The sequence below is a fragment of the Rousettus aegyptiacus genome, unplaced genomic scaffold (genome assembly GCF_014176215.1).
Source record: "Rousettus aegyptiacus isolate mRouAeg1 unplaced genomic scaffold, mRouAeg1.p scaffold_m13_p_5, whole genome shotgun sequence".
Lineage (NCBI taxonomy): Eukaryota > Metazoa > Chordata > Mammalia > Chiroptera > Pteropodidae > Rousettus > Rousettus aegyptiacus.
In genome coordinates, this window is record NW_023416308.1 from 119,424,871 (window position 1) to 119,451,629 (window position 26,759).

At 62.9% G+C, this 26,759-nt stretch overlaps 2 protein-coding genes across 6 annotated transcripts; one reads left to right on the plus strand and one right to left on the minus strand.

Moving 5' to 3' along the window:
- Positions 1-180: 180 nt before the first annotated feature.
- CTTN (cortactin) lies at positions 181-26,682 on the plus strand. Of its 5 annotated transcripts, none has more exons than XM_016131520.2 (16): positions 181-289; positions 6,345-6,431; positions 6,558-6,631; positions 8,380-8,509; positions 11,511-11,621; positions 12,314-12,368; positions 13,178-13,288; positions 14,690-14,800; positions 15,306-15,416; positions 17,490-17,545; positions 18,210-18,279; positions 19,959-20,107; positions 21,830-21,925; positions 23,279-23,450; positions 24,275-24,346; positions 25,504-26,682. In XM_016131520.2, the coding sequence occupies exons 2-16, from the start codon at positions 6,345-6,347 to the stop codon at positions 25,638-25,640; spliced, it is 1,542 nt and encodes a 513-aa protein (XP_015987006.2). In that variant the 5' UTR covers positions 181-289; the 3' UTR covers positions 25,641-26,682. The 5 variants fall into 5 exon arrangements, with proteins under 5 accessions (XP_015987006.2, XP_015987015.2, XP_015987022.2 ...); XM_016131529.2 differs by having other exon boundaries at positions 197-258; XM_016131536.2 differs by lacking the exon at positions 181-289 and having other exon boundaries at positions 21,836-21,925.
- Positions 280-1,504, minus strand: LOC118602980 (proline-rich protein 2-like). The gene is made up of 2 exons (XM_036221617.1): positions 1,416-1,504; positions 280-1,150 (listed from the first exon to the last, which is right to left on the minus strand). Exons 1-2 carry the CDS (start codon positions 1,502-1,504, stop codon positions 280-282), a joined length of 960 nt encoding a protein of 319 aa, XP_036077510.1.
- Positions 26,683-26,759: the final 77 nt, after the last annotated feature.

Below are 26,759 nucleotides of genomic sequence, written 5' to 3' on the forward strand. Positions count from 1 at the left end.
GTAAAAGCACTTCATTTTCGGGCGTGCTTTGCAGGCTCGCGGCGGGCGGGACTGCGCCTGCGCCGGCCGCTGCCCGCGCCACGTGGGCCGGGGGGCGCCGGGGGCTGGGGGGTCGCGCCGCGCGGGGCCCTGCGCTGCGGCAGCTGCGGACGCGGCGCGGGGCGGGGCCTCGGCGGGACCCGGATGCGGCCCCGCCCCCCGCCCGCGGAACCGGAAGTGGAGCGGGAACCCGGGAGCGGCGGGCGCGGTGCAGCCAGGGTGAGCCGGGCCGGACCGACCTCAGGCGGCGGTGAGCGCGCGCGGCTTCCGCCGGGTTGGGGCGCCGGCCCATCCGCCGTGACCCCGGGGCGCCGCCGGGCCCCGAAACGGGAAGGAAGCGGCGGCCGCCGCGGTCTCGCCGCTCTTCCGCTTGTGGTTTCGGGCGCGGGGGGGCAGCGAGCGAGGTTCCCCGGGCCGGGCGCGGTGCGTGCGGGGGGTGCTGGGGCTGGGGCCGGGGCCGGGGTCCCGAGGCCAGGGCCCGGGGTCCGGGCGAAGGGCCTGGGGTTCCCGAGGGAAGGGCCTGGGGGACCCCGAGAGAAGGGTCTCGGGGTCCCCTGGGAAGAGCCCGGGGGCCCCGAGGGAAGGATCTGGGGGTCCCGAGGGAAGGGCCTGCGAGTCCCGAGGGTAGGGTCTCGGGTCCCCAGGGAAGGATCTCGGGGTCCTGGCGAAGGGCCTGGGGGTCCCGAGGGAAGGGCCTGGGGGCCCCGAGGGAAGAGCCCGGGGCCCCCGAGGGAAGGATCTGGGGGTCCCGAGGGACGGGCCTGCGAGTCCCGAGGGTAGGGTCTCGGGTCCCCAGGGTAGGGGGGGTCCCGAGGGACGGGCCTGCGAGTCCCAAGGGTAGGGTCTCGGGTCCCGAGGGAAGGGGCCGGGGATCCCGAGTGGAGGGCCTGCGGGTCCCGAGGGGAGGTCCCGAGGGAAGGATCGGGGGTCCCGAGGGAAGGGCCCGCGATCCAAGGGAAGGGGGTCCGAGTTCCGGGAGAAGGGGGCGGGGTCCGCGCGAGGGGCCAGGACTGCAAGGAGGAAGGGGGAGGAGACGGTCAAGGCAGGGAGGGGTCCCGGGGTCTGGTGGACTAGGGGCCGGAGGTTCGAGAGTGTGGAGGTAGGAGGGGCCCTACGGGGAGGGGGTTCGGAATCCGAGGGAGATGCCCAGGACCCAGGGGAAGGGGCTGGGCGTCCTGAGTGTCGGTTTGGGACCCAGTGGGGCGGGGTCCGAGGGGTCGCTCTCGGACCGGAGGGCGCACCTTCTGGGAGGTCTTGCAATCAGGTCAGTGGAAACGCAGCGACAAGCGCAGCTGCAGCCAGTGGAGCGGCTCTAAATTTGGAACAGCCTCCACTGGGTGTGTTGGAAATCTCCAGAAAGGCGCTCCTGGGTTTACCGTTGTTTCTGTCGTCTGAGCTTCACCCCTCGCAGGAGGGTCCCCGACGGAGGGGAACAGCGCTTCCTCTCGCTGGAATCTGTGGACATGTTGGCCTCTTCCCCAACCCTCCCGGTCCCCGTGCTTTGTCAGGGGTTAACTCACTGGGTCTAGACCGCGTGATCCTGGCTAGCAGAGCGCCAGAAGGGCCAGGGGTTGGGAGGGCGCCCACTCCCATTCCTGTGTTTGACCGCAGTGAGTCATCGCCGGGCCATCGAGGCAGCCCTGGTTAGGAAATTCGCACAATCCTCCAGGAGCAGGGAAGAGCCCCAAAGATGACGTTGGGGGACAAGCATAGAGCCAGGGTCAGGCAGGGTTGTTTTCGACACTCTGCCCCAGTACCTGGAAGTTCACCCTCACTGCAGCTGACCCAGTGGACGCATTCTGATGAACTCATCTTTAAAACACTTAAATGGATGGAATTAATTGGTGATTCAGATCTTTGGTCTGGGCTGTGCGGGCTCCGCCATAGGTGCTCAGAAAGTGTTGGGGTGAGTGAGTGAGTGAGTCAGTCACAGTGCTGGGACTGCCTGCCTGGTGTCTCAGGGAGCCAGTGTCCTGGGGCAGCCTGGAGCTGGGCCTGGGGCTATCAGAGGTCTGGTCTTCTCCTGTGGTCAGGGCGCAGGCAGGTGCTCGGAGTAAACTGAGTAAATATGCCCAGGGCGGGGATGGGAGACGTTTCCTCCAAGTGACTGGTACGGGGAATGGCCCTGTGCTGCCTGGCTGGTCAAATGCCTGTTCATTCTGTTTGGTTTTCTGCGGCGCTGGGGATCGGGTAATGGGAAGCTACTTCTGTCCGAAAGCATTTCCTCCAGAGCACCTCTCGCTGTCTGCACGGCGGTGCACGCTTACACGCGGCGTGCGTGTGTGGCCTTCGCGGGGGGCTTGTCGTTACTGGGCTGTTAAGGGTCGATAGCAGTGTTATTCTTTTCCCCGCACAGTATTTCTTGGTTACAAGTTTATCGAGATGTAATTCATACACCGTACAATTCACCCAATTAAAGGGTGCAATTCAGTAGTTTTTAGTGTATGCACAGAGTTGTGCAACCATCACCACAATCGGTTTTAGGTTGCGTGATCCCTTCTAGAAGAAACCCTGTAACGCCCTCCCCCAACCGTCCCCTCCCTGCCCCCACGTGTGGCTGATCGACCTTTTGTCTCCGTCCAGATCTGCCAGTTCTGGACGTTTCATGTAAGTGGGGTCTTTTGTGTCCGGCTTCGTTCACACCGCGTAGCGTTTTCGGCAGCCTCCCACGTGGCAGCGCGGCAGCATGTTGCTCCTTTTTGTTGCCAAATAGTATTCCATCCTGTGGAGTGGCTGGCACACGTGTGGTGTGTCCGTTACACAGCAGGGGCATTTGGGTCGTTTCACTTGGGGCCACGGTGAGCAGCGCTGCCATGGACGTCTCTGTACATGTGTCTGTGTGGACACACGTGTTCATCTCGCTCAGGTGTGCGCGGGAGCAGCTCGTGCCAGGTCCTGTGGAAACTCGACGTTTGATGCAGACTGGTTTCCATTTTCTGTTACTGCCAGCAACACACGAGGATTCGGACCGTCTGCGCCCTCACCCGACTCGTTCTTGCCCATCTTCCTGATTTACGTGTGACGTGGTGTCTCATCGTGGTTTTGATTTGTTTCCTCGATGCGTAAGGATGCTGAGTATCTTTTCAGGAGTTTATTAGCCACTCGTATATCTTCTTTGGGGGAATGTGTATGAAGACATTTTAAAATGTGGTTAAATTGTTCCTTTTATTATTGAGTTGTAAGTGTTATCACAGATGTGTGACTCGGAAATTGTGTCTCCCATTCTGTGACTTGTCTTTGTTTTCTTGACGGTGTCCTCTGAAGCACAGACTTTTAAATTTCATCCAGGTTTTCCTCTTCTTGCTTGTGTTTTGGGTTCATATCTAAGATTAATTGTCAAATGCAAGGTTATGAAAATGTATGCTTTTGTTTTCTTCTAAGGAAACAAGTGTGTGTGTGTGCGCGCGCGTGCGCGCACGCGCGTGTTGAGAGGTAGAGGTCCAGGGACATAATCTTTGGGTCCAAAAAGTACCCAAGCTTTTAATTTTTCAGACAGTTATTTTTGTGATTTTTTTAAACCTAAAACATTGAGAGGGTAATAAACCATTGTAGATCTGAGCCCGTCGCTAGTGGCTTTGGGCAGTTTTGGAGATGCTTGCTGATCTCAGCAATAACTGCAGTACCCTGAAGGGACTGAGTGAACGTCGCAGGTAGGATTTCTGAAGGGGTCTGGGAAGAAGGAAGGAGCGAATAGTAGGCCGAGAACTAGACAGGAAATTGAGTGTGGGGCCCTCCCGTCTGATCTTCACTCACAACGACCATGCTGAGTGAGGTGGTGAGGTAGGGGCATGAGCCTGTGACAGGCTTGTTCCCAGGAACTATTTTTTTTTTTTTCATCTGCTCTGCACTGTCTGGCAGTGGCTGGTCAGGCTCCTGCAGAAAAGGCTGCGAGTTGGTGGCTTGGGGAACCAGTCCGGATCTCTGTGCAGTAACTGTATCCGTTCATTAGAGATGCAGCCTGCTCTCCCTGCTCCCCAGGTGGCCTCACCGCAGGGTCCCGTAGCCATCTTTGTGCTGGTTTTTTCTCTCAGCCACATTATGACTCCTTCGGGGAGTGTTTTTCTTATTTTTCAAAAGACTCACAGTAATAGAATTTCGTTATTTTTAGCAGCGTCATCAATTACAATGAACAAAGAATGGAAACCTACCAGGATGCTAACAAACGGGAAGTGTGTGCCAGCGGGGGAGGCGATCATGTCCGCGTGTGCTAAGGAGAAACTTCATACTGTTACAAAGTTTCTGAAAGTTCTCACGTTCTGTAGTTTGTAAATACGCCTGAAAAGCGGGCGAACTTTTTGGTTGATAAAATCCTCCTTCTGGGCTTCCTTCTGAAACGGCGTAGATGGGGAGGGTCTCAGGGGTGTTGCTTCTGCGGCGCACCCGTCAGCGGCCGTGTCCCCGGGCTTGACCCCCGACTCTGTTCACAGACCGGACCGGGCCAGATGCTTGGGAGGGTTCGTGCTTGGATCGCCGTGTTTTAAACAGGTTTTCCTCCGGAAAGAAAGGTTCGCGCGTGGCGAACACTGCAGTCCTCGTCCCTGGGGTGGCCAGGGTGAACCCCCGTACCGGGGCCAGGCGCCTGTTCTCCCGCGGGGTTTGCAGAGGTAGGACAGTCACTTTCTGGGAGGAAATTCCTTGCTTCAAAAAGTCAAGTTTCCAGTGACCTGACCTTTAGAAAGGGGATTCCAGGAGAGTCCCGAGTGCGGGGACAGGAAGCACGTGCGTCCCCCCGGAAGGGGAGGGGCCGTCCGCGTCTTCCACCTGCTCCGCCCTGCGCCTGCGTCCTGGCGAGGCCGGGCTCAGCTCGGGTTTTCCTGCTGAGTCCCAAGCAGTGTCTTCAGAGCCAAGGCATCTGCTCGCCCCTCTGCCGTGGGCGTATTAGCCTCCCTGCCCGCTGCAGAGCCCTGTCCTTTCCCGAGTTTCCTGCGGAGGAACCGTGCGGCTGGAGTCGGCAGGTGCCTCCGGGCCTCCAGGCCGACTCGCCGAGGCCTTGGCTGGGCAAGTGGTTTAGCTCTGGGGCAGCTCTTTCTTTGCCCACGTTCACTTGGGCGCCCTGGGACGGGGCACCGCTGGTGCCCCCCAGGCCGAGGTTTTGGTCTGCGTGTTCTCTGCTCTCTAACCTCGTGTCAGTGGCAGGACACACCGGGGAGTTCTCGCTGTGCTTTGGGAAACCCAGACGGGAATGACTTCCAGGTGGCCTGCAAGGGGCATGGCCCTGCCCCTGCCCCACCCACCTGCAGCCCGCTCCCTGCTTGGTGACTGTGGCAGGAGTCACATCTGAGAATTCGAGAGTGCCGAGGCCCGGTTCACGGTGGATACCACCTTGTGTTTGGACTTGAGACCCAGCAGAGCTGGGGGGACGGGTCTAGGTGGGAGACTCGAGCTGTGACGGGCTTTCGTCCTGCCGTAACCCAAGCACAGATGCTAGTGTGGCGCCACACAAGAGACTCAGGTGTCCTCTGTCCACGCACCTGGACAGAGCTTCCGGGGTATTGACTGAAGCTAATTTTTCAGTTGCTTCTTGGCCTATGAGAATATTTTTATTGTGGAACATGGATCCATTCTTCTCATACGTCGTTTTCTTTGGGAACCCTTAAAGGTTGGTTTTTCCTTTGAGTTAGGAAGCACATTTCCTCGTCCAGGTGTGGCACTGTGTCCTTGTTCCCGTACCGGATAGAAACGACCAAGTTAAAGTGTCGAGGAAGAAGCAGGAAAAGTTGGCGTTTCACGTGCTGTGCATTTCCCCACGTAGGTGCGGAAGCAACGCTCTAGTAAGCGACTTGAAGTACTAGCTGAATTGTCAGTCTGGGTGTTAAAGTCGCTGTTACATTTCCATAAGTATTTGGAACCAAAGTGGGGGCTTTTTAAAAAAATCGTGGTAAGATACATGTACCACAAAATTTTGCCGTTGGTGACATTTAGTATACGCACAGCGTTGGTTTGGACAACCCAATATGGAGGCTTTTTTGCTGGGACAGCACTGTTATCATAAGATCTAGCGGAACAGGGACACATTTTAATGAATGAAGTAAGTGCACACATGACGCCGTTTTCCAGAAAATTTTCCTGCGTGAGCCGAAGCTGCGGGTGTTTCCCGCCGTGTCTCTGACGCCCTTCGACGGCAGCATGGGCACCGACACTGCCTTTCTTTGTTCCCGTCGTGCCGTCCAGGCACGGGGGCGCGAGGCCACTCGATCGTGGGGCTCCACGGCCTCCCTGTGCTGTCCTAGGGTTTGGGTATTTTGGCCGACACGCCTGTCTGTTGGCCTCTGAGGTCCCTGAAACCCTCCGCGCGCTCCTTCCAGATGTGGAAAGCGTCTGCAGGCCACGCCGTGTCCATCGCCCAGGATGACGGGGGAGCCGACGACTGGGAGACAGACCCCGATTTTGTGGTATGAGTCGCCACCTTCTTGTTTTCTTCCCGAAGAGCGACTTCCCGAGCCTGCGGCCTGGCCCTTGGCGCGGTTGTTCCACGGTCCAGGCCGCGGGGTTGACTCGTCACTTACTTTTCCTTCCAGAATGACGTGAGTGAGAAAGAGCAGAGATGGGGGGCCAAAACCGTGCAGGGCTCCGGGCACCAGGAGCATATCAAGTAAGTGACGGCTTCCCTCGTGTCGGTGTGGCCTGGCGGTGTGAAGCCCAGAGAAGGGCCTGACATTCGCATGGGAGAGGAATGTAACACGGGATGTGTGTGCGCGCGCTACATGTGTATGCACACACATGATTCTGGGGTCGAATATTAGACGTGTGTGTAGACATCGAATACTTTGGGAGACCTGTATTAGACGTGCGTGCGTGTGCATACCTACGCGTGCGAGTATACACTTTTAAGTTGTAGAGTCTACTTTTCAGGGCCGCGGTTCCTGTCCCGGGTCACGCCGCCTAAGCTCTTTCTACGAGCGGGCTTCCCCCCCAGGAGAGGTCACTGAGTGCCTGGGACCTTAGACGCGCTCCTGAATTTTTGTTACTTTATCATAATTTTATTGTTCTGTCATTGAGCTGAATTCTCGGAACTGTTTTCTCAGGAACAGCCCTCAGCATGTCCCCGTCCCTCACTCGGCACCCTGGGAAACTGCCACTGTGGGGCGGCTCGTGTTCCCGTTGGGGGCTGAAACAAAGGGGGCTTCTGACACGTGCCCAGGCTCTCACTCTCCGCCACACTGGGTCCCGGGTGGCCCCTCCCATCCCCTAAGTGTGAGGGCGCCGTCACCGACCAGGTGACCTGCTCTGGTCATTTGTGGGGAACTTGGTCGCTGGCCCCAGTAGCTGAGCAGTAGGGTGAGGCTGTTCCCGTCTGAGGAAGACTCGGCGAGTCATCCGGTGGGACAGGGGTGTCCGCGTGTGGCCATCTCAGACGCCGGCGTTCGTCCCTCCCCCGCCCTGACGAGCTGCGCCCACCCCCTGCACGGAGGCCACCGGAGCACGCGAGGGGCCCGGGGCCGCTCGCAGCCTCGGTTAACCTCGCTCCTGTTCCCCGGGGCATGGGGCCAGGTCGGAGGGGGCGGGCGGCAGAGCAGACGTAGTCCCTGGTACAGGCGGCCTCTGGCCGCCAGGATTCAGAGAGGGCACCGGGGGTGGGGCAGCGCTCGGCGCCCTGGGGTCCCTCCGGGGTTTTAGGGGTGCTCCTCCTGCCCCGCTCGTAGGGCTTGGGGGGTGCCCAAGCCTGCCTTGTCTTTTGGCTACGCTCCCGGGATCGTTGTCCAGACGATGCAGGTGTTGGCGTGATGTGCCCTGGGCAGAATGGCCGCCCACCGAGGTGGCTCCAGCCCCTCTGGGGTCTCCTGCTGGTGTTTGACCACGTCTTGTGATCTGTTTCATTGTCGCGGGTGTTTAAAGTTGTTAAAAACAGGCTTTTAGATGGTAAACCCTCCAAGTCTTTCATTGCTCCTTACGTGCAAACAGCTGGAGTAGTTCGGGGACAAAGAGAAGCTACCCTCCGAGGTTCCGAGGTTTCTGCCAGTGTCCTCGGGACACCTGCGGCCAGATGCTGTTTTCACCTCTGCCTTGGTGGCATTTACAGAACTGGCTCTCCTGTTACCTAGTAAAATCGAGACGCTTTTCTCCATGTGAAATAAATAAGGGGTTCACGTTTCAGGGCAGCTTCCTTTGGGGGGGTTCACTGTGCGGATTCAGAGAGACTTGCATTTGACTCCGGAGCGCTGCAGGAGCAGCGGGCCAGCTGGCAGGACCCTAGAGAACTCGCGGGAGGCGGGCTCGGGGGCCCCACACGACGGGGCCTTGCTCGTGTGCAGGGGTGGCGTTCCCTGCCCTCATCTGCCCCCAAGGAGGGCGCGCACGTCTCTCTCACCTCTTTGTCCTATTTCGTCTCTCCCCTGCCAGCATCCACAAGCTGAGGGAGAATGTTTTTCAAGAACACCAGACGCTCAAGGAGAAGGAGCTGGAAACAGGGCCCAAGGCCTCGCACGGCTATGGAGGGAAGTTCGGCGTGGAACAGGACAGAATGGACAAAGTGAGTGGGCGGCGGCCTTGACCTCTCACGTGGTTGGCAGAGGAGCCGTTCACTCAAACCGGTGCCTCAGAATAAGTTGTTTTTAACTCCTACAGCACCTGGTCTTCCTAGGTGGTCTCCCATCCAAGGATTGACCAGGCCCGACCCTGCTGAGCTTCCGAGATCAGGCGGGCTCGGGCATGTTCAGAGTGGCGTGGCGGTAGACTCCTCAGAATAAGTTTTGAGTCAATTAGCTGAGGTTGAGATTCGCCAGAGGCGGCCCTCCGTTGATCGACCGCACGAATCACGTGCTCTCTCCTGGATGCGCTTTTGAGATCCTCAGGCGCTGGGGGGCAGGCGACGTGCAGGGAGGCTCGGATGGGAGGTCAGCTCCCAGAGCCAGGACAGGAGTCCAGAAGCGCCGTGACTGCAGGTGTTGGCGTCACCACCGCCCGAAGTCCCGCGTGCGGCCTCAGTCGCGCCAGTCCGCAGACGAAACCACGGGTGAAAATGCAGCCAGCAGGCGTGCTGGCCTCACGTGGCCTGGCCCTCGGCGTGAAGTCACTGCCCTGTAGATGGGTGGAGGCCACCCCTGTTTAAGAGCTGTGGGCTGGCCACGTCCCCATCCATGGTCATGTGAGCACTGACTGCACGCAGCAGCATTGACAGCACAGGGCGAGGGCTGGTCGGGGGGCTGGTCCCTCCCCACTGCCAGCCCGCTGGAGAGGAGACGGCCATCGTCATGGCCTGTGGCTTCGCTTCTCCAGCCCGGTGCTGTTCATATTCCGCGCATGGCCGTGGACCCCCAGTGTGAGCAGTGGGTGGGTCTCCCCCTGCACGGTCTGCGCCTGGCAGTGTTGGAGAGGAGTCAGCGGGTGTCATTCTGGTCTGTAATTCCATACCTCTCCCCTCGTGCACCGATCGGATTCAGTGTCTGGGCCATGTCACAGTGCGCTGTGCCACACTCTCACCACAGAGTAGATACGTGGGAGCCCCTGGCACCCCAAACCACATCCGGAGTTAGCCCGGAGCTGGATGAGGATGGAGCTGCAGCAAAGAGGTGGGGACGTGTCGCGGAGTGACCGTCACTCCGGAGACGTCTCAGCACTGAACAGGGAAAGGGGCGTGGAGCCATCTTTGGATTCTAAAGAAAAGTCTAGTAGCTCTCAGTGGTGCAGACAGACAGACGAGACAGACAGCACCCGTGGTCGGGGTGGGGGGGGACCAAGGCGTGGAGGCCTTTCCCACCCCAGCAGAGCCTGCGCTCACGGGCCCGGGGGAGCTGGGCGCAGAGAACTCCGTGAGGAGCTGGGATTGGAAAGATGGTACGTTGGGGAAAATAGTGAGACTCCATCAAGGAAGAGCGTGAGAGCTTGACTTCAGTGGCTTAAGTTGTTTAGTAACTTGTTCTCTCCAGAAATTGAAAAGAAACTCAGACCTCTGCTGAGAACTGAGGGCTGTGTGATGGCGACTTGTGGGGCGAGCCGGGCGTGGGCGAGCGCGTTTGCAGGGCCGTCTGCACTCTGGTCTGGGCATGGGGCAGGCTCCACCCGCGTCTCGCCCGCCCCAGCCAGAGCACGTCCAGGGCAGTGCCCAGGGCTGACCGCCCGGTAGCAGGCGGGGTTTCCAGCAATTTGGGATCATCTATTTCAATGACGAAGCCGGAGAAATTGCCAAGCTGTCACTCTGGCCGTATTTTTAGAACCGTTTTCTTACAAGCTCTCTCAGACCAGAGTCGTGCTGGAAGTCCCTTGGGTGCCCTGCCTCTCGGGGTTGCTCGTCGGCGTTTTTATGTGTGAGACCCCGGAGGCCACAGGGGCTGCTGGTCTCCCACTGCCGTTGTCAGAGGCCGTGGGCAGCGGAGTGAGCCTGGGAGGGGGCAGCGCAGGTCTGAAGTTCAAGTGACACTTGCCTCTTCCCTGGGTCGTGGAAAGGATGGCCGCCGAGCTGCATGCTGAGTTCGGTGGCGGTGCTGACCCTGCCTTGACCCTGCCTTGACCCTGAGCCTGGTTTTGTGAAGTTCTAGATTAACAGGCCTCTGACAGGGCCCTTCTGTGGGGGCAGCTGTGGAAGGGACTTCCCAGGCCATGGGGACTCGCTGGGGCGAGAACACAAGTGTGGATGTGTCTTCTCCACACCTGTCATGTCTGTCACGTGACCGCTCCGTACCTGAGGGGTCTGTGACCACTGTCCACTCTGACCTGTGCTGCAGGCAGAGCGGGGGCGCTGAGTTTGGGTCCTACTTTTAGCTATGTGGGCCCCAGGGTCTCTGAGTGCTGCTGACCAGGACTGTTGGATCCCAGAAGCGGCCACATGCGACATGCGAATGACGTGGCGGGTCCCACAAAGCTTTCCCCACAGGGCGGGGCCGCGGGTGTGGCCCGCAGGTGTGGCCCACGGGTGCGGCAGGTGGAAAGCCCCGGGCTTCCTGGAGCAGAAGGTGGCTGGACCTGCTTCCTCCTCTGCCAGCGGGGTTGGCGACGTTGGTGACGCTGGAATGAGCCGGTGCGGTGACAGGTGTGCGCCGTGCCGGGGAGGGGCGCACGCTCGGGAGACGCCCACTCTGAGCGTGTGGGGACTCAGCCCCTGCGTCTGCGTCTAGGCCTTCAGCAGGGTTGGGGGTGTGGCCGTGGCTCCTGGCCGCGTGGCGTGGACGCGCCTTGTCTCTGCAGCCGAGCTGCTGCCGGGACGTCCCTGCAGACGGGCCTCGGGCGTCGCGCTGCGGGCCGCAGGCTCCCTGCTTCTGGACGGGCCCCGGCCCCCTGGCTCGTGCTGCACACCCAGCCACGTCAGAGCCGCACCTGGCCAGGGTCCCCGGCGGCTCCCGGGAGCGCGTGGCTGAGGGAGCAAGGCGGCGCTGAGCCCGGCTGTGGCGCGGCGGGTCCCCGGGAGCAGAGCCCCAGCCCGGCTTCCACGAGGGCGTTGAGGGGCGGCCGCGCCGAGCGCAGGCGGCGCCGCCCCCCTGGGCCTGCAGCGGCGGCGCTGGCCGGCCTCTCACGCGCCGTTCCGTGTCCTGTCCCAGTCGGCTGTCGGCCACGAGTACCAGGCGACGCTGTCCAAGCACTGCTCCCAGGTGGACTCCGTCCGCGGCTTCGGGGGCAAGTTTGGCGTCCAGCTGGACAGAGTTGACCAGGTGAGCGAAGCGGGGTGGGGCGCCAGGCCTGAGGAGGGTCAGGGGCTGCTCTCTGCAGACCAGAGCCAGCTGCCCTGGTGTGTCCCTCTGGGCCTCTGGAGGGAGCACGGTGCCCCTGACGGTGGGACTGCGGGCCCACAGCCCACAGCGCGGTCTCCGACTGTGACCGTCACCACGGTGAGTGCCGCAGCAGTGGAGCCTGGGATTGGCAGCTAGACTTCAGCCCGCGGTCCGGCCCGGCCCCCGTTAGCCATGGCTCCGCACCTGCTGCCCCTAAAGCGGGGTGACGGTGCCTGTGTCCCGTGGCTTGCTCGAGGACGCCCGCGGGGCCCGTTCCGTTGCCCACGTGGGCGTCGCCCTAACATCGCGGCAGACCCCATCTGAAAAGCACGTGTGTGCGCGGCCATGGGGAGTCGTCCCCGAGTGAGATGTGGCCGAAGTCCCTGGGCGGGGAGGCCGGGTCAGCAGAGACGCAGCTTGGCCCGGGCAGCCCGCTGGGCTTTGTCGCTCCTGTGGGACACACAGGTGCCACACGCCAGTGCTTTCAGCTTGAGTTAGACCTGCGCCCGGCTCAGCAAGTCAAATTCAGAACAGTAACGTGGTCCGTGGCTGTCGGCACGTCACGTGTTGTGAATTCGTGCGAGCATTTCCAAGGCCCGTGACCGGCTTTTCCCTTCTTCTTGTTGCTGCAGTCTGCCGTAGGCTTCGAGTACCAGGGGACAACCGAGAAGCACGCCTCCCAGAAAGGTGAGACGAGCACGGGCCGCCGTGTCGGCCGCCCGCCGGGCCATCGTGGGAGGACGTGGTCGCCGAGGCCTGGGCATGGGCGGCTGCCACCAAGGGAGGCCTCCGCCCTCCCCTTTAAGTGTCCGGGTCCCCTGGATTGTGTGACAGTGCGATCCCCGTCCCGCGGCACACGGGGCCCGGCATCCACTGTCATCGTGACGCCTCCCGTGTGGACACTTCGCCCGCCAGCAGTGCCCCCGTGGACGTTCACTCTGACCGTGGGCAGAACGGGTCCCCCCCGCCCCCAGGGGGAAAGCGGAGCCGTAGGAGGCCCCTGAGGTCCCCACCTCGCAGGGACCCTGGCATGGCGCTGGCGATCTCACGAGGTCCCGCCAGTCTCCTTACGCCTTTTCTAAAGAAACGCAAGCGCGTCGCCTCCTCTGAGCACCCGCGGTGTTTTGCAGCCTCTTCCCTCTGTCTCGTGCGTGTCGTTGGGCTGCGGCGGACGCGCGCTCGGATCGCGGGCCCTCAGCTGCCCGCGTGCGCGGGAGGGCGGGGCCGTTTCTGGAAAGGTCTTTGCTGCGCAGCTTTCTTCCACGCTACTGTCCCGACGGTGGCCTTCCCAAGCGGGACTGCAGCTCCCCTGCCCTCTAATGATGGAAAGGGACGTGACTCCCGGCGTCCGGGGCCCAGCGTCACTCGTGTGTGACCGCGGGCGGCTCCGGCGAGTTGTAACGTGTGCGCGCGGCCTCTGGGCAGCCGCACCCCGCCCGCTTCCCCACGGCGGCGGGCGTGCTCGGCCCCTCACCACGGCCGCCCTGTCTCCGCAGACTACTCCAGCGGCTTCGGCGGCAAGTACGGCGTGCAGGCTGACCGCGTGGACAGGAGCGCCGTGGGCTTCGACTACCAGGGCAAGACGGAGAAGCACGAATCGCAGAGAGGTCCGTCCGCCCGCGGGGCCGCGCCCGCCGCGTGGGGCGCCTCCCTTCGCGAGTCCCGCGTTCCCAGAGTGAGCTCCGGGGCCCTCCGGGCACCTTGGGGCCACCTCACGCTTAACGAGCCGCTCGGTGTTTTTAGCGCACGAGGTTTGGGCGCTCTTGTTCTTCTTGGGGTCACGGTCGTGGGTTTGTCGCATTTTTAGTGACGGCTCATTCCTCCACTGTGTGACGATTCCGTGATCTAACCATCCCTCTAAATGTAGATTTTAGAGTATTTCCAATTTTTTTATGTAGTTTCGAGTGTGGAGAATGTTCTAGTGCCCGTATCTTATGAACGTAAGTGAATGTTCAAACGAATACGTCCCTAGAAATGGCGTTGCCGGCTCAAAGGACAGTGAATTCAGAATTCCGATCGCAGTGCCGAATCGTCCCTGCAGCCTGGCCGACGCTTCCCCTCCCCTCCCCGTGACGGCCTCGTGGGCCACGAGTTGCGAACTGTGTCCCGGAGGCGCCTGAGGCCACGTCGCTTGTTTCCCTGATCTGCACATTTAAATTCAAAAGTAATTGCCAATGTTTAAAAACTGAAAGCTTGGAAAGAAAAAACCCAGATTTCTTTTAAAAACACAAACAAAAGCCAGCACTGGAAGCATCGCTGGGTTGGCGTTCACGGGAGGCCCGCGGCCTCAGCCCTTTGGTTTGCTGCAGGCTTCGCTCCCTGCCGCTGCGCCCGCCCCCGTGTGGCCCCGCCCCCGCGTGGTCCCGACCAGGCGCGGCCCCTTCCTTGGCGTGCAGTTTGCAGCCCCGACCTGCGCCCCGATGACTTAGGCTCAGCTGCTCCCTCTCCGCTGGCCTCTCGTTACCGTGCCCAGCACACGCGCCACGCTGTCCAGGCTTTCTCCCTGCGACCCCCGGGAGAGCCAACGCTGCCCCTGGGAGTCGGGGCACCAGCCAGCATGGGGCGCCCTCGGGCCCCTGCCAGCCCCAGGCCCTCGCGGGTGGGTGTGCTCTTCGCTTCCTAGTCGGGGCTGTGTCCAGGCGGGGTCAGGCTTCGCTGCACCAGGAGCTGCTGGCATTCCTGGAGGTGTTGCGCATCGAGCCCGTTTCCTGGGGGACACCCCAGCACCCAAGCTCGCTGTGGCCGGGGGAGCTCGGGGGCCTGTGGGGCCGCCTGCCCTGCGCCCTGTCCTCACGGAGCTGAGGGCACCAGTCACAAATTTGCTGGCGCCTGCTCTGCACGTCTGGCATTCCGTGTGGAAGGCACCCGAGAGCGCTTCCCGTGTTCTCGGCGGGCTCACGGCGAGCCCAGAGGCGCTCTGCGTCGCTGCGCTTGGTTGAGCTGCCCAGACCCCCGCAGACTGACTGGCTCCGTGGCCGGTGCGTAAACGGTACTTCTCTCGTTTTCAGATTACTCCAAAGGTTTCGGCGGCAAGTATGGTGTCGACAAGGACAAGGTGGACAAGAGCGCGGTCGGCTTCGAGTATCAAGGCAAAACGGAGAAGCACGAGTCCCAGAAAGGTGGCTTCGGTTTTATCTGCTGCTAATGGGATCGGCGCTCACGAGAGCGGAAGCCGAGCGCAGCCTGCCACCCGCAGCGCGGTGTCCCCGGGGTTGAACACTCAGCTGTAGACAGCTAAACCCCGCTGCTAAAGGAGGAGGCATCTGCACGCCTCCTGGGGCCCTAACACCCCAGGAGGGTCACTCGTGATGGCCGTGTGTCGCACGTCTGTGTGTGTAAACGGTGACGCGGTGGCAGCTCGTTAGTGCTGATTTTAAGCTGCGGCCCGTGGAGCTTTCGATGTGGGGCGTGTCTGTGTTGATTCACGACACTGAGATCATAGGTCAGGTTTCTCTCCAAACATCCTACGGGAGGTCCTCTTACTGTGACCCAGAGTTTTACCAACGATCTGGGGGGGGAGGTCGGGTTTGGCCAGTCGCTCGTATTCACTGCCGTGGAAACGTGCTTTCTGCCTGTCACCCCAGCTGCCCATTAACTCCGGATTGTGGCCTGTCGTTCATGCAGACTACGTGAAAGGGTTTGGAGGGAAATTCGGTGTGCAGACAGACAGACAAGACAAATGTGCTCTGGGCTGGGACCACCAGGAGAAGCTGCAGCTGCATGACTCCCAGAAAGGTACGGCCCCTCCTGTCCAGTCCCCTCCCGTCCGGTCCTCCCCCCGCCCCCGTCCCGTCCCGTCCCCGGGGGCGTTTCTGAGGGGAGCTGGCTCCCGCGCCCAGGCCCCTTAACTTGCTGTGCTCTCTCGCTGTATCTCTGTGGAGGTGTCACTTTGTCTTCACTCTCTGGGGTTGTCCTAAAGGCAGCCTGTCCTCACGAAGCCGTCGTTGCGGGCGGCACTTCTGGGAGAACTGTGCTCTGCCCTCTCGGTGCGGCCCCAGGGACCCGCGTTGACAGTGTGCCCACTGAGAGGGAGCCCTGGCCCCAGGCAGAGCAGTGTGCGGGGGGGGGGGCTCTGCTGTGCCGCAGAGCACGCCACCCGCAGCTGGCGGTCGGGGGCGGGGTGGCCGCTGCGGTGTGAGACCGTGTGTGACGTGTCTCTCTTCACGTGCACAGAGATGCGCTGTCTCGTCTGCGGCCCGGGTAGGACCCGAGACAGACCTCGGAGCATGGAGTGGCTTTGCTGAGTTATTTCAGCTCCTAACCTGTTTTCGGGGCTGCACTGAAGTGTTCGGATTTTAAGTGTGTTCTCTGACCTTCCGCACGCACCCCTGCTGGCCTGGGACGCCGGGAGCCGGCTCTGTGGCCCCGGGCCGGGAGCACGCGCCTGACCCCTCCCGCACGTGCCCGTTCTGGGCTGACCGACCTGCCTGTCCTCCGTGTCCTCTCCGCTGCCGCGTGGGGTTCCGGGGGCGGGCTTGGCGTTCAGTCCGAGAGGCAGGACGGCTGCGCTGTGGGGTTTGGCCACGAGGAGGGGCCGGCCAGGCTCGCGTCTCAGCAGGGCACAGTCGCTCACCGGCCCGCTGCCCCACCTCCCCAGCGGCCACTTCCAGCACAGACTTCGGGGCTCAGGCTTCCGCGCCACCCGCCGCCACCCGCCGGGACGCTGGCGTTTGGACCCAGCTCGATGTGGGAGCGATGTTAGCTCGCACCTCCTCTTCCCACGCTCACATCTTCCCTCACGACCTTTAGGACTTGGGCGTCGTTGGCGGGTCATGTCACTCTAGGCCCCTGCTGTGGCCCGTTTCTGGAATGGGGCGTCTGGTCTCCCAGCAGCCTTTGCAGGAGGTCTTGCTGTTGACTGTGACTTCCGTGAGGGCTAAGCCGCTTTACCGCTTCTGCGGCGGGAGGCGCGTTCGGTCCTGCCGGGCGCTGGCCGGGGCAGCTGGCGCACGAGGCGTGTGTGATTCGTGGCGCTGCTTTCGGGCTCGTGGAGGGCGGCGCTTTTGTTACTCGTTCTGTTTTTTTTTTGATGACACCGTCTACGTGTGACTTCACACAGAGCCAAGCGGTGTGTGCACAAAGCTGAAAAGAGACAAGAACTCTCCAGGGTCGCACGTTGGTTGTCTGAAAGGCAAACGTGTCTTCCCTTGGAGCAGTTATTTAATTACCGTCAAAACTCGGACATGGGCGTCAGAACCCGACACGCGATTGGAACTCGAGCGGCGTCTTGTCCCCAGGGCAGCGTCCAGGCTCTCAGCCGGCCTTGGCGACGCGGGGCTGTGGTGGGGCGGTGGGGACCGCATGGCGGTGGCCCTGGCTCCACGTGGCGGTCACGCCGCGTGACGGTGTGACTATGTGACCGTTCGCCAGATCTGTGTCGTTGTGACGTACGTGTTTGGCTGGCAGACGTTCCCCGTGGATTTTATTTTCTTTTAAAAAGCAAGAGAAACGTAGCAGTCGAGCCTGTCTGGGGCGCTCTGCACGGCAGAGCCGCGGGGGCCGGGGGAGGCCTGAGCTGTGAGTGGCGCCCTGCGGGGCTCCGCGGGGCTCTGTGTCCCCTCCGTTCCCCGCTGTCCCTGGGGAGGACGTGGGAAGCATGTGCTCGCCCCCTGCCCACCCCCTGCCCGCCCTGCCCGAGCTGCGGTGGAAGCCGAACCCACCTTGCGAGGAAGGCTCGTCGCTTGGGGCTTTTCATTTCTTCTGCTCCGGGTGCGTTTTCTGGGCGTCTGGGGCCCTTTGGCCTGCGTCCCTGTGGGCACCGCGCCCGCCCTCGCCCTGAGGTACGTACCGTGTCCCGCTGCATTTCAGACTATGCCAAAGGCTTCGGCGGGAAGTACGGCGTGCAGAAGGACCGCATGGACAAGGTGAGTGCGGCGCACCTCCCTCCGGTCGGTCCGGGAAGGGCGGAGCCTTCGGTGTCAGTGCGCTGTCCCGCGGGTGGCCTCGGGTGGCGCGGACCTTTGAGTCGGGCGCGTCCTCCTCCCTGTGGCGGTGAGGCGGCTCGCCCGTGTGCCAGGCGCCCTCCGGTGTGTCACGGGCCCCCCACCCCGCACCCCTGCGGCCGTGCCACGAGGCCGACGCCATCCTGGTCCCACCTTGGCGCTGCCTCGGTAGCCCTGAGGGCCACGTGCCCCCCGTCCCTCTCTGTCATTCCCCCCGGGGCGCGCCGCACAGCCGGGAGGCCCGGGGCACGGTGTTGTCCATTCTGTGGGTTTGGACGGCGGCGCAGTGGCAGGCGTGCCACGTAGCATCCAGCAGGTCAGCCCCACGGCCCTAGAAATCCTGTCTCCGCCGTCCGCCCCCGTCTGCGGATGGCTTATTCTGACGCGTGTGACCACGAGCACGCGTGTGTCGTAAGCTGGTCGTGCCTTTGTTAACTTGGAGGACAGAAGGGGACTGAGCGCTCTGGGCCCCCTGGTTGGTCTTTTGGGGGGACCGGGGCGGGCCTCAGCGTGTGGGTTGGGAGATGCCATCACAGGGCGCGGAGGAGGAGGGCGCCCTCCTGACCGGCCTCTCCTGTCTTGGTAGAACGCGGCCACCTTCGAGGATGTCGCCAAGGTGTCCTCCGCGTATCAGAAGACGATCCCGGTCGAAGCAGGTACGTCCCAGCAGACGCGCAGTGGGGTGCATTCCCTGGTGGGGGGGGCGGTCCCCACGAACCGCGGAGCCCCCAGGAAACCGCTGGGGGCAGAGGGTTAGTGGGCAGACTGTGGCCGGGGGCCGATGGAGCGTTGGCAGAGTGTGTTCTCAGGAAAGAGTTGGTCACCCTTTCGAAAGACAATTCTGCAGGGGTTCAGGATGCTTTTTGGGGGTCTGTTTTGGGGGATGCTCCCCAGTGCAGAGCTGGGTGACGGGCACGTCCACTGGCACCAGGTCCTGGGACGGTCCGGTGTCCTGCAGCCCCGTCAGCCCAGGTGAGCCAGTCGGCAAGGCCGAGGTCTGAGGAACGTGTTCTGACACCTGCTCTTGAGTCGGCCGCACAGGCGCCTTTTCTCGGTGACGGCCGGGCGGGGCCACTCACATCCCTTCTTGGAGGTGGCCGCTGCGTGTACAGGCAGCCTGTTGTCCAGGGGTCTATGGGATAGAAAGTGGTAAATCGAAACTAGGAACCAGTCACCTTTTGTTTGCTGGAGGTGTGGACAGGGGTTGGGAGCAGCGGTTCTCAGACTCCCTGGTCTCAGGACACTTCGTGCCTGGGAGTCATCAAGGGCCCCAAGAACTCCCGTTTGGGTGGCTCACGTCTGCTCATCTTTACTGGGTTGGAATTTCAGCAGGCTTTAAAGTGTTACTGATTCATTTGAAAATGATAAAACCGTCACGTGTTAATAATATTTTAAGAAAACAATAACTATTTTCACATCCAAAAAGTGCAGGAGGGTGGCGTTGTTTTGCATTTCCGTAAATCTCCTTAATGTGAGGCAGTTGCATTGTCGTAGCTGCTTCTGCAATCTGTTGCAACAAATCAGGTCGTTTAGGAACAAAATCTGGACTCACCCAGATCCGCAGTTGGAAAAACGGGGAGCGGTCGGTCCCACAGTCCGCTGCGCTGATGCCCACAGGTGGCGCCGCAGTGGTCGGTCTTCTGGTCAGTCTCCCTGCGGGGCGCGGTTCGCACGCGCACGGGGCACCGGGACGTGCTGGATCCGTGCGTTACGCCGATACCCCGGATGCGGAATTTCGATTCCTTGCACGTCACCCAGATAACGGCGTTCGTTACTGTCACTCGGTCTCGTCACAGAGTCTTTCAGTGAGATTGGGAAGCTGTCATGCTCACGGTGCTTGCCCGAGTTTTCCCACATTCTCTTTGTGCCTGGAAGCCAGACGCCGGGGCCGTCTGTCCGTTCGGGAGGGGACGCTCGCCACCCCCCCAGACGGGCTAAGTCGGGGGTTCGGCGTGCAGCTCGGCCGGCCAGGCAGGTTCTTCCTCCAGACAACGCTGGCCTTGCATTTGTCACACTGGGCGTGAAGAGATGCTCACGCAGAGGCCGAAATTTACTAGAAATCAGTGCTTTCTGCCGTGTATCCAAAGAATCCCTAGGGAAAATTGTTTTTTTCCTCCTGAGTGTGTGGTGGCAAAGAATAGTGATGTTTGGGATATAGAGGCACCAGACACGAGGCTCGTGACAGTCGTCGGTGCCGCTGGCGGCAGCAGACAGGCGGGGACGTGCTGGCTCGGGGTGGGCCCGGCCGGGCGGGCGCCCTGGTCACCCGGTGCGGGGCTGAGGCCCGGCGAGGCGGTGGCGTCTGATGTCAGACGTGAACCTCTCCTTCCCGCAGTCAACAGCAAAACCAGCAACATCAGAGCGAACTTCGAGAACCTCGCGAAGGAGAAGGAGCAGGAAGACCGGCGGAAGGCGGAGGCGGAGAGGGCGCAGAGGATGGCGCGGGAGCGGCGGGAGCAGGAGGAGGCGCGGAGGCAGCTGGAGGTGAGCGCGGCCGGCGTCGGGGACGGCCCCTCCGCCCCAGGCCTGGAAGGTTCTCGGCGGACACCATGTGGGTGGGACTCCTGGATGGAGCGCACACCTGGGCTGCGTGGCACCCCTGGGTGGCAGGTGTGTGCACCACTGGCGTCCATCTGGTCCAGCGTCGGCGGAGCCGTTGTTATGCGGCTCAGGACGGTGTGTTTTGTCACGTGCTCTGAAGTAGGAATAATAGTTATAGAATCACCGTTTTTTAAATTGCCAGAAACATTGAAAGGTCTCTCCCCTTCACAGTTTTTACTGAGATGCCTGTTAGTTTTCTGTTGTTCAACACACAAGCCCACGGCGAGGCATCTTTTCCCGCAGTTTGGTCTTTTGGAATGGTTGATTAACGCCTTCCCCCTTTTACACCTTCGACTTCTAACCCTCTCCCCCGAGCGCTGTCAGCATCCAAACGCTGCCCAATGATCGGGCTGCGTGAGAAGGAAAAGGCTCAGGCACCCCGAGGTCCCTTCCGCGGTGTTGTCCGTCTGCATGTCCGGCGCCTGCCACCCCTCGCCCTCCCCACTCATAGCAGAGCACGCGTCCCCCTGGCGGGCGGGGAGCCCGGCACAGGCCCCCCCCCCCCCCAGAAGCTTGGCTCTCCTCTCCTGGTGGCCTGTCACTGGGGAGTCCCTCTGCACCCAGCGGGTGTGAGCGGGGCTGTCACAGAGCCCGTCGCGGTGGTCCCGTGCCGAGCAGCAGGCTTCCTGGGTGCCCAGCCCAGGGGCGGCCCCTTCAGGAGGATGCCCCTCCCCATGGTGCGCAGCCCGCGCTGGTCCCGGGCGTGCGTGAGTTCGGGACCATCAGGCGGTGCAGGTCAGGCGGAGCCCCACGGGTGCACAGCGCGCTCAGGGCTCCGGAGCCCGGTGGCTGTCTTGGCCAGGCTCCCGTGGTCCCCGTTAGAGAGGCAGCCTGGCCGGGGGTAGGGGGCGTTCCGCTCTGCTGCTCCGCAGCCCGGCGCCTGTCCACGTACCCTGGGGAGCCTCGCTGTCCTCAGCTGTTGCGTGAGGGGGAAGCCCCCCTTCCAGGCCACCGCCCCGGCTCCTGTGACTGCTGCATCAAACGACCAGTTTGTTGGCTTAGAGCAACATGGCTTTGTTATCCCGCAGTTCCGATGGGGGACGGGTGCCCGCTGGGGGCTCCAGGGAGAACCCGTTCCCGGCCCTTGCCAGCCTCAGAGGGGCCCCCAGTCTTTGCTCGTGGCCCCTTCTAGCCCTCGCTTTAGTCGCTCGTCTAGTCTGCACCTCGTGTTTGCAGTCCCTTTGCCCCGAGAGGTCACAGTCCTGAGATGCGGGATTGGGACACCTGCATCTTGGAGGGGCCGTTACTCTGTCCATCACAGTCCGCCCTCTGGCCCCCAAAGGTCTCCATTACAGCAGCAGCTCAGACCCCAGGTCTCATCGTCCCCATCACTGAGTCTGGACGAGACGGGGCCACCCTTGGTGGCGCGTGGACCTGGGGCGTGATGGGGGCTGCAGGGCTGGGCCGCCGAGGGCCGCGCGTGGCGGACGCTTGACTGCCCGCCACCTTCGCTGCACTGTGACCTTGGCCCCTGGGCTTGGCCTCCGTGCCGGGGCCTTTCTCTCTCCTGCGCTCGAGGGAGCGTCAGGCCGGGCTGCCGCCCTCCGGCGCGCGGGTGGGAACCCAGGTCGCCTGGCCGCGTTCCGACGGCGGCTCGTCTCTCAGTTACAGGAGCAAGCCAGAGCGCAGACGCACACCCCGCCGGCGTCCCCCGCTCCACAGCCGGCCCAGGACAGGCTGCCGTCCAGCCCCGTCTACGAGGTGGGTGTCGCCGTTCAGTCTGCACGAGTCTCCGACTCTCCAGGGACGCCCTCGCCAGCTCAGTGCCCCCAGGGACAGAGGGCCTCCCCCTGCTGCTCAGCTTGGCACCTGTCGAGAGCGGGCGGCCCGGGGAGGAGCCCTCAGTGCCAGGGGACACGGCGCACGTCCAGCGTCCCAGCCTCCGCGGCCCCTGGCTGGGCGTCCGGCGTGAGGTCCCCCTTCCTCGCCCGGCCTGCTGGCCCCCGCCGAGGCCTCCTGGTTCCGGTCTCCATCTCGCTGATTCTGCTGCTGGGACCTGACTACACTCCCCCCTGGAACCCGCCCTTTGGCCTCAGCCGTCACTCGCTGTCCGGGACACCTTGCTGCACTGGCCCCTCCCAGCTCTCCCGTCCCTCAGCCCCTGTGGGACACTGCGTTGTCCTGAGGCTGCCCTTGGCCTTTCTCCTCACTCCCGTCGGCATTGCCTCGTGACCAGCCGTCTGTGCCCTAAGACCTGCCCCCTCAGATCCCCGCCTGCCCCTGGTGGGAGCGGCCCGCCCCGCCCCCTCACTCCGCCTCGGTGTCGGGGGTCCCGCGTCCGCCAGCACTGGCCACCACCGGCCCGCTCGAGACCCAGATCTCATCCGCCCTCTGTCCCCGCCGTCACTGCCCTGGGCCACACACCTGTCTTCTTTCCCCTGGACGCCATCACTCAAGGATCACTGAGTCACAAGGGGCGGACACTGACTCCGCCCACCCGAGGCTCACAGCGGGCGGGGATCTGGGCAGAGCCGCGGGGCGGGGCGGGGTGGAGGGCCTGGCCTTGGGGGCGGCCCGGTCGCATGCCCACCAGGGCCTGCGCTTGAGCTGCTGTGTTTTCCCAGACGCCTGGGCGGGTGCGCGCCTGGCCTCGTCGCGTGTGATCTGGTGGGACGGGGGCCTGAGCCCTCCGCTTGTCGCGGCTCACAGCTGGGCCAGTCACTGCGAAGTCCAGGACGACATGCTGTCCCCGGGCGGGGCGGGGTGGGGGGAGCCCTGTGATTGGCAGCCCGGCAGACCATGGGAGGTGGAGCGGGCAGAGGTGCTGTGCCGGAAGACAGGACGGGGCGGTGCAGGGAGCCCAGCACGTACCCCACGCTGCGACCCAGCCCCTGGTGCTCCAGTCTGCTCCCTCGGTGTCCGCGGAGACTTGCCCAGAGGAGACGGGGCCTGTGGCCTTGCAGTCTAGCCGCGAGCAGGCCGCACGGCCCAGACGTCAGCAGGTGGTGCCTCCGTGGGCCACGGTGGTTTCCTCAGCCCCAGCTGGGGCTGGAAAGTGGTCTGCATGTCAGTGACCGGTGCGGCCGTGTGAAACGTCTCGCTGCCTCTTTCCAGGACGCGGCCGCATTCAAGGCCGAGCCGAGCTGCAGAGGCCCCACGAGCCAGCCCGAGCCTGCGTACAGCAGAGAGGCCGCCAGCTACCGCGAGGCCGGCGGTCAGCAGGGCCTGGCCTACGCCCCCGAGGCCGTCTACGAGAGCACGGAGGCCCCGGGCCACTACCAGGGAGGTAAGCGGGTCCCCTGCATCGCGCCTGGGCTGTGCGCCCATGAGTTCCACTGTCTCCGTTCCTCCGAAAATTGCCTCCTTCCTGCTCCTGTTGACTGGCCTGTCTCCTCACGGTGCCCGCAGGGTCTCCGCCTCCTGCCGGGGCAGGCTCTGGACACCTGGGGCCGTGGCATGGCCTCCGCGGGGTTCCCGGAAGCCCCCTGCTCGTTCTGGGGTCGTGGGGCAGGGGCGGTGTGAGGGAAGCAGCTCGTGCTGTCCTTCGAAGCGGAGTCTCGGGGCGTCTCCAGTGCGGGGAGCCCAGCTCCAGGAGGCCGGGCGTGTGGGTCCGTAAAGAGGGCCTCGGACCCCGAGGCCCAAGAGCTGGTTGGAGGACAGGCATTACTGGCCTCTCGCTGATGGAGACGTGGGTTCCTTCCACACACCCAGCAGGCTGAGCGCGGGCCCCTGCCCCGGGGTGGCAGGGACACTGGCCTCTGCAGGGCTCACGCCTTCCCCCGGCCTTGGCGTGAGGCGCGCGCTCAGCTGTCTTCCGCGTGCCATCCGCTTCCCATGAGACGACCCTAAAAATGCCAAGTATTTAAGCTTCGAAGATGCAACTCTGAGCGGTCACGGTACCGGTCAGGAGAACCGTGGTTGCTGTGCCGTGTCAGAGTGGGAGGCAGTGGACTTGCTGCTGTTGCTGAAGGTGCCTCGCATCCCGCAGTCACCTGCCTGACGCCTGGGGTCTCCCAGCCAGGAGTCTTCCCTGCACCCCAGCCATGGGGGGTCGTCACCACGTGTGAACATGGCTGTGCCCTCGTGGGCCTTGTCTCGGTTTGTTTTTAGAGGAGAACACCTACGACGAATACGAGAACGACTTGGGGATCACGGCCATCGCCCTGTACGACTACCAGGCTGGTGAGGAGCCGGGCGCGGCCCGCGGGAGGGGAGGGGCGCGGGCTCCTGCTCTGCGGCCTTCCCCAGTTCGCCTCCTGGGGTCTGACTCAGCGTCGCAGTTCAGAAGAGTCGTTTCAGGCTTGTGGACATTTCACCTCTGTCTCGACACACACGGACACACGCACAGACACACGCACAGACACACGCACATGCGCACACTGCCCCCAGGTCGCCAGCAAACCGCCGTGTCTGCGGCCGGGCCGCGTTTTGCCGGCCGTTCTGGGACCGTCTGCGGCCGGGCCGCGTCTTGCCGGCCATCCCGCGAACACCTCTGTCCTGTCTGGCCTGGTTTCCTGCGTTTCCTTGTCACTTCCGTCTGGTCCCCTCTGGTCCAGAGCAGCTCGCAGCCTCCGCTCACCCTGGTCCTTGGTTCCTTCGGTCTGGGGTGACCTGCCGCTCGTGGTCGGGGGGGCCACAGCCCCCTGCAGCCCCTGAGGCTCATGACCCCCGTCCGTCCCTCTCCCGCCCAACGCCGTGGCATTCGCCACCATCACCTGGTCCCTCATGTCAGTGAAACTCCACCAGAGTCACCGTTCCTCCCTTAGCAGCTGATGAGTGTGGGGGGGGGGGCCCACAACCCTGTCCACCCGCAGACTTGCAGCCCCCCTGCCACCCACCCTCTGTCGCGGGCTGGGCACCCCCCCACCCTGCGTATGTGGGCGCCCATGTCATCCTTAAAGCTTCCCGGTTCGTCCTGGCCAGCCCCCCGCCTCGGGCCTCTCCCTTGGCCCCCGCGCTGTGGAGAGCCTGGCTGTCGGGAGCGGGCACGTGTGCCTCCTGTCCCCGGCTGCTCTGGCTGCCCTCCCCTCCTGTGTCCTTGGGACTGGTGGGGACCTGCCTGCCGTCCCTAGCAAGGACAGGGCCTCCCTGCTGGGACGGAAAGGTGGGAGGTGGCCAGCAGCTGTGCCGTGCCCAGCGTCAGGCTCGGGTGCGGGTGGGCTCAGCGTCCCAGGGCTCCGCGACATCTCAGTCGTGCCCGCTGGTCTGTGTGTAGACCCGGGCTTGGGCGAGCTGCGGTGACAGGCCCCGCCCCAGACCAGCTCTGGGTGGCCCGCGGGTGGCCTCCTCCCGCCAGCGCGGGCCGCTGGGCTTCACTGCTGCTGTCTGTTCTCTCCCAGCGGGCGACGACGAAATCTCCTTCGACCCCGACGACGTGGTCACCAACATCGAGATGATCGACGACGGCTGGTGGCGTGGGCTGTGCAAGGGCCGGTTCGGGCTCTTCCCGGCCAACTACGTGGAGCTGCGGCAGTAGGGCCGCGGGCCGCGCCCGCCCCCCGCGGCTTTGTCCAGGCCAGGAGGGGAGTACACATACTGCTTTTATATTTAATACTGTCGCCGATGCTTTTGAAAACGTTTATGCCACAGAATTTGCTAATATATTGTAATCGTGTTCCTTAGGAGGACTTTGGGAATTGTTTTTACGCATTTGAGGTTTTCTCTTTTCTTGCCAAATTGTCACGCGGAGCCACTTCAGGGACCTTTAGTTCTCCTGGGTGCATGCTGCCCCTGCCCCCACGATCTACAGGCAGGGCCCCACAGCCAGTGCGAGACCTTTCACTCCATCGCCTGCCGCTGTGACGATGGCCTATGGCCGTGTGTGTCGCTGTCCCGGAAGGCAGCCCCGTGGGCCCGGTGCTGGGCGGAGTCGGGGAGGCCGACAGGAAGGCTGCCGAGGGAGACTGCGGCCGGCCCGGGGCTTTAACGCTGGAAGGGGAGCCTTCCATCCTGCGACATCTCACGTACTTGAGTTCAGCCCTCGGTCCTTTGCCTCCCCTGACGCCCCAGCCACCAGAAGGGCTGCCGAGCTCTCCCTGGAGGCCGCCCTCCCCCCTTTCTCCAGCCCTGGAGTGCGAAGGCCTGCACTCGGCTCGAGTCCCGTCACTCGGCCGGTGTCTGTCGTGTGGGGAGCACAGGTGTCTCCCTTCCTGTAAACTGCCCGGAATGCCTTCTCGCCGAGGGGGTCGTGCTCTTTCCGCCAAAGTATCACGTTGAGCGACAGTGAAATGTGATTGACTTGGCAGAAAACACGGAGCAAGCGTGAGCGGGTGCTCTGACCCACGACGCCCCTGTGCCGCTCCGCCGGCCCTGCCCGGCAGCCCGTCCCCTCCCGGCGTCTGGGACCTGGCCTGGCGGCCGGCGGGCGTACCCTCTCCCGCGGGCGGTGGTGCATCCTGCGCTCGCCACAGTCCGGTCGGGTTTATACGCAGTTACTGTATCTGAATCTCTGTAGCACATCTCATAGGTATGATTTTTTTAAATTAAATATTCAAAATAAACCTTTTTTGATCCACGTGCTGCTGACTCGCTTTCGTGTTTGGTCCATGTGACCACGGCTCTCCCGAGGGCACCGTGCTGTCACTGCCCGACCCCG

Excerpts from the sequence above, each read along its gene's own strand:
- LOC118602980 (XM_036221617.1), bottom strand. The coding sequence starts at position 1,504 with ATGTCCACAGATTCCAGCGAGAGGAAGCGCTGTTCCCCTCCGTCGGGG. Across the intron at positions 1,151-1,415 it reads CTCAGACGACAGAAACAACG|GGCCCCTCCTACCTCCACAC; the intron begins GTAAACCCAGGA and ends CCCTCCCCGTAG.
- CTTN (XM_016131520.2), top strand. The coding sequence starts at position 6,345 with ATGTGGAAAGCGTCTGCAGGCCACGCCGTGTCCATCGCCCAGGATGAC. Across the intron at positions 12,369-13,177 it reads GAAGCACGCCTCCCAGAAAG|ACTACTCCAGCGGCTTCGGC; the intron begins GTGAGACGAGCA and ends CTGTCTCCGCAG. Across the intron at positions 17,546-18,209 it reads AGAAGGACCGCATGGACAAG|AACGCGGCCACCTTCGAGGA; the intron begins GTGAGTGCGGCG and ends CTGTCTTGGTAG.